Source organism: Nuphar pumila, chromosome 7 (assembly GCF_984573655.1).
Source record: "Nuphar pumila chromosome 7, dmNupPumi1.hap1.1, whole genome shotgun sequence".
In the NCBI taxonomy this organism is placed as follows: Eukaryota; Viridiplantae; Streptophyta; class Magnoliopsida; order Nymphaeales; family Nymphaeaceae; genus Nuphar; species Nuphar pumila.
The window spans coordinates 125,405,525-125,411,630 of NC_143255.1; the positions used below are offsets into that span (position 1 = coordinate 125,405,525).

Sequence of the window (6,106 nt, forward strand, 5' to 3'; positions counted from 1 at the left end):
ACCAGATACAACAGCCCAATAAAACTTATTACCATGGAGAATCACCAGATACAAATAATAGCACAATAAAACTTCCTAGTTCTTACTATGGAGAATCAAATTAATAGGAATAAAGCTATATGCATAGAACCAGAAGTTTAGCAATTCTATGGATGACTCTTTCTGAGGCCTTGTGATAGGTTTGTACCTCCCTGAAGGTCTTGCAACTCACCAAGTTATCAGTATTCATTACAACACTTGCAATAATTAATCAACAAAGAGCCACTGAACTAGGATTGTCAACATCACATCATGAATTCAAAAATCAGGATCATGGATCTCTTTATAGTTGGAAGCACTAATCTTCACCACAACATCAAAAAGCAGTTAACAAATCTGCAAAAAGATGCATCAAGAGATGAAACACAGAGAATAAGTGAATCATGTCTACTAGCATTTCCATTTCTAGAGTTTTGGCTTCAATTAAAAGAAAAGAAACAGAGAAACGAAATGGCAAACTGTCACCCTGTCCAAAACATGTAAAGTGAAGAAGCCCTACAAAAACTTTAGCCTTCTTAATTTTCTACTTTTGCTGACCCTTGGAAGGTTTCTTTTTGGGGTTTGGAGGTTGAACAGTTGGCCTTTGATTCAATTCAGCAACTGAAGGATCCAACCAATTCAGTGGATGGCGATTGAAGAAAGGCCAGTTGGGAACAGTAACCAGCATGGTCAGGAGAACACCAGCTGCATAGACGATGAGCATGTTCTGGAATGAACTCATCACGTAACCACTGATAAGCGCAACTGTGGCGAAGACCCCTAACATGATCTGCATAAGATATTCTGAAAGCTTCTGCCCTTGCCAATCCATCTAAAATGGTTAAAATAAAAACAACAACAACAATAGCATTACCATACAGCATGGAAGGTCTCGAAAATGAAAATCTACAAATAAAACTAGTCAGACAATGCAGGATAACATATCTAGGTTATGACAAGAAATATTCTGACAGTAATTTACCCCTAAAAGTTGTACCGATAATTACAACCCATGAAAGACGGGCCATGACGGACATAATACCATAGAAAAATCTAAAAACAACACCAAAACCCTAAATTCAGAGCTAGAATGGACGACATTATGAACATGATTTGTGCACCATCAGGATACCCATTCTAGTCTACGAACCCTAGAATCAGCTTGACACCCAAGGCAGATCAAGAACGATACAAACAAACTCTAGTTAAGGATTCAAAATGAAACCCAGACGCAAAACTGGGTGAGTAAATGCGATTATATCCCCGAAGTCAGTAATGCAGAGTAGCATGACGATGACAATGTCAACGATCACGATAAATAATGATCTACTATCAGCAACCACCGCAATAATCCCGTGCCGTGTAGAATGGGTGGTGATTGACGTCATAGTGAGGATTCCCATCGCATAAGCCCTGGAAACACTAAACGGAGAAGAAAAACGGTGCGGTAGAACGTAATAACATCATAAAACTGTGATTGTGCACTCTTAGGGCCAGGATCCAAATCCAGAAACCCTAAAATCATCTTAAACCCAAAATTAGACCAAGATCGGCACATAAACTATGGTTTTTGCCGTAAAAAAACCCTAAATCATGAGAAGAAAAAAAACCAAACGCACGCAGATCACGATATTGCAGAGCTCCTAAATCGAGATCCATCGCGTGCATTCAGCAGGGACACGATCAGAATCGGGATCGATAGTGTATCGCTTAAGGACTGTAAAGGCAGAGGAACTCATACCTTCCCTTCTTCGCCGGAAAATCGCCGGACAGAAACTCGGAATCCGGCGAACTTCGAGGAGTCGAGTGGGGGAGACGAAGATTTCTCCGTCGACCCGTCTTTTATCTCTCCAAAACGAGGGCAGTGCTAGTCAACGACCTTGACCTCGTGTGGACTGAGCCGACCTTGACCTCGTGTGGACTGAACCGAGCTTGGCTCTTCACGAGCGCCGAACTAAGCGAGCCGAGCCTGGCGTGCTTACCGAAAAAAATACATTATTCAATGCACTTAAAATTAGGGCTGGTAAACAAGCCAAGCCGGTCGTGGCTCGGCTGATGTTCAGCTTGTAAATATCTCGTTTAAGCTCGTAAAATAGGCTCGGCAAGATGAATATGAACAATATGTACTTGGCTTGGCTCGGCTCGGCTCGGCTCGGCTTGTATAAGCTGGTTATGTAGTAAGAAATATATTTTACATGTTTCTTTTATGTAATCTTATTTCTTTCAGCTCAAAAACAATGCATTTTTTTCTATAAATAAGCAAGAGCAAACTCTCTTTTTAACTAGGACTGACTATGAGAACAAAATCGGCTTGGCTCACCATACTATGTTTAAAGACTTTAAGTTCATCTGGTTCAGCTCGTTTATCAGCCCTACTTAAAGGGTTAATATTGGCTACTAATGAAGATAAAGAACTAATGAGTAGAAATTACTTTTTTCTTCAAAAAAAATGAAATTTTTTTATCAAATATTACGGATGTGCATGGTTTGTTTAATAAGAAACTTGTTTTGAATCAATGACAATTAGATTTTTAAAGGGGTCCAAAAATCAATGGCCATAATGTGTCAAAATTTCATAACTCAAAAGATTACATTTTTTACACCAAAAAGGCATGATCCAGGACTTGATACTTAGCAAACAAACAATGCTGAACACATTAGATTGTGTAGATATAACTTGCACCTACCACTAAAGTGGTATCCCATGTGGTAAGCGGGGTCACGTGCCAAGCTGATGGCCCAGGTTCCAATCCCACTGCCACATGGGACTTAAGAGATATCTGCTAAGGGTCCGCAGCTTGCCTATATATATATATATATATATATATATATATATATATATATATATATATATATATATATATATATATATATATATATAATTTGCAACTATGATTTCTAGGTCATTAGTTTTGTACCTTAATTAGCAGCCAATATTAACCCCTACTTAAAATAGAAAAAGTATTGAATACTTTGGAGTTATATATATATATATATATATATATATATATATATATATATATATATATATATATATATATATATATATATATATATATATATATATATATATATATATATATATATATATATATATATATAACTTGCAACTATGATTTCTAGGTCATTAGTTTTGTACCTTAATTAGCAGCCAATATTAAACCCTACTTAAAATAGAAAAAGTATTGAATACTTTGGAGTTATCATACCCTTTAATAAAAAACACTTATTACTTCACGTTCTCTCCACTTTTTTTTGTAAATCAAGCCTATGAATGTGATCTATATGACTGGCTTAATCAAAAACATGTTTTACATTATCCCTCGGTGGTGGTGGTATTGATTTTTTAAGGGCTGCAAATTTTAGCCGTTTTCAATTCTTAAGAACTTAAATATCAAAAGATCATATTTTTATATCAACCACAAACATCCTAAATTCACACTTTATTTTCTTGTAAGTGTACTATGCTAACTCGGACTGATTATGAGAACAAAACGGGTTTGGCTCACCATAAGAATGAGCTCAGCTTGAACACTTAAAGTTCATCTGATTCAGCTCATTTATCATCCATACTTAAAGGGTTAATATTGGCTACTAATGAAGGTACGGAACTAATGAGTAGAAATCACTTTTTTCTTCAAAAAATTTTGAACTTTTTTAAATCAAATGTAATCGACATGATTTGTTTTGGTAAGAAACTTGTTTATAATCATATGATTATGATAAAATAATTAGATTTTTAAAGGGGTCCAAAAATTACTTGCACGTACCAAAATTTGATCACATTTTTACATCAAAAAAGCATGATCTAAGGCTTCATCCTTAGCAAACAAACACATCTATGTGGTTAGATTGAGTCATACAACTTGCACATGTGATTTATGGTTCATTAGTAGCCAATATTAACCCCTACTTAAAATAGGAAAAATATTGAATACCTTGGAGTGTATCGTACCCTTTAATAAAAAAACACTCATTCCTTTACATTTTCTCGACTTTTTTGTAAATCAAGCCTATGAATGTGATCTATATGATTTGCTTAATCAAAAACATGTTCTAAATTAACCCTTGGTGGTGGTGTAGGATTTTTTAAGGGATGCAAAATTTAGCAGTTTCCAATTCTTAAGAACTTAAATATCAAAATATCATATTTTTATATCAACCCATTCTCCCCTCCCCACCCCCCCACAAATACTTTATTTTCTTGTAAGTGGTCTATGCAAAATACATTTGTGGGGTCGCATTAGCCAAAAATAAAAAATCACATCTATGAGATTCAACTAGATAGTATACATGAAAGTGTAGCCAATTTTTTTATCTTAAAACGTATAAAAAACATATTTGTTATTACTTAATGTGCCTATACAAAACCAACTTGAGTCTAACACCTATCACTTGTTTGTTCTGCCAAGTTCTTTTTTTTTTATATTTACATGGAGAAACCGCCTCCACCATCAGAGACCTACCCGTGTTAACTCTGCCTACTTAACTTACGATCACTATCCTGCCAGTGTAAAACTCTGTGGGCATACCCCTTACCCCTAGAGAGTCGTCATGCTTCAGCTTGCACAAGGGGCTTGACACCCATGAGATTTGAACCTAACCGCCTGCGTAGCGACCTAATTAAGCCCCATCCCACTGCATCAAACCCTTTTGGGGGGGTGTTCTGCCAAGGTTACTAAAAAGAAAAATGGAAACTAAAAATGTCTTGGAGAATGAAAACAGAAAATGAGGTTTTCCAAATGCAGGTAGAACAACGATAAATGAGAAATGAATCAAGAAACAAACTTAATGAAACCTGGCTTTGAAACGGTGTGTCACCCAAACACACCAAAATCTGGGGTTTGAGGTGAAAACCCTGTTAACAGCCAAAACCCACTTAGTTGAAACCTGGTTTTTGAGTGTCATCCAAGTGGTATCATAGCAGTTTTCAGTAACCCAATTTAGCTTATAAGTTCAAATAAGCACTTTACAAGCAAAGACATGGGCATTTTGACTTATTTCTTAACTTTAAATTAGAGAAAATTATAAAAGCATAGTCAGGTATTTACTGAGTTTTGAGGTTTGAGTTAAATAGAATGTTCGCAAATATGATTTTGCAAACTTCCTGATGCTCAAAAAAAAAAATGTGCTGACCTCCTTTTAAATGGGAGTTTGTGATACTCAACAAGCAGATTGATATATCCTCCAAACTTTGTAAGTTTCTCACATGCAAAGGTTAAAAAGGTCCTAACAAATTTGGTTATTTGAAATTTTAGAAATGAAGCAGATTTCCTAGGGCATTTTGAAAAATATGTCATTTTTGCCTATTATCATTTTTTTGAAAAATAATACTGCAACATTAGGTGTTGTACTGGAAATATAGGCTCCAAAGCTAGGCAAGTACCATGACATGAAAAAACAAATTCTCTAATGTTTTTTACCCTCGAATATGTAAAGCATGCAGAACTGTGTGATCAACTTGACTGGTTCTTTTGGTGCGTCACCTAACGGGTCAGGTTTGTATTGATACCGACCTGAATTTCTGATTATGGACATTAAAAGATCGACCTGAAACATTATTCAGATCAACTCAAACTCAACGTAAACAATATGTGAGTTGGGTTTTAGTTATTTTTTTACCGGATATCTTTTCTTACTCGACCTAATCCCAGTGTTTTATATGCATTTCTAGATGAAAGCATACTCCAGAAATCATACCAATTCTGGTTTGTGATTTCATTTTCTTGTCTCATCAAAGCTTCAATCCAAACCCGAATCCAACAACTTGTTATTTAGGCGGGTGCTGGCTGGTAAACGATCCGGGCAGTTCATGACTCAGCTAGTCATGAACTTGTTAGTGATTGGTTCGTATAGCTGGCCAGCCAACCACGAACAACTTAAACGAGTCAAGCTTGAACATAAGGTGTTCGGTTAGGCTTGGCTGGAAGAGCTCGTATAGATTTAAAAAAAAATTGTATGACATATATTTTAAGTGTAATATATAAAAAGAAAATTACATAAACTATATATAAAAAGAATTAATGAATGAAAAATATAAACATAGAACATGAACTATTAACTGTAATATATATATATATATAAATAA

General features: G+C 35.4%; 1 protein-coding gene across 1 annotated transcript; it reads right to left on the minus strand.

Annotated features, from left to right (window-relative positions):
- Positions 1-415: 415 nt before the first annotated feature.
- Positions 416-1,829, minus strand: LOC149833368 (signal peptidase complex subunit 1-like). Its single transcript, XM_090012816.1, has 2 exons — positions 1,760-1,829; positions 416-850 (listed from the first exon to the last, which is right to left on the minus strand). The coding sequence occupies exon 2, from the start codon at positions 848-850 to the stop codon at positions 563-565; it is 288 nt and encodes a 95-aa protein (XP_089868942.1). The 5' UTR covers positions 1,760-1,829; the 3' UTR covers positions 416-562.
- Between the last annotated feature and the right edge of the window lie 4,277 nt (positions 1,830-6,106).

Excerpts from the sequence above, each read along its gene's own strand:
- LOC149833368 (XM_090012816.1), bottom strand. The coding sequence starts at position 850 with ATGGATTGGCAAGGGCAGAAGCTTTCAGAATATCTTATGCAGATCATG.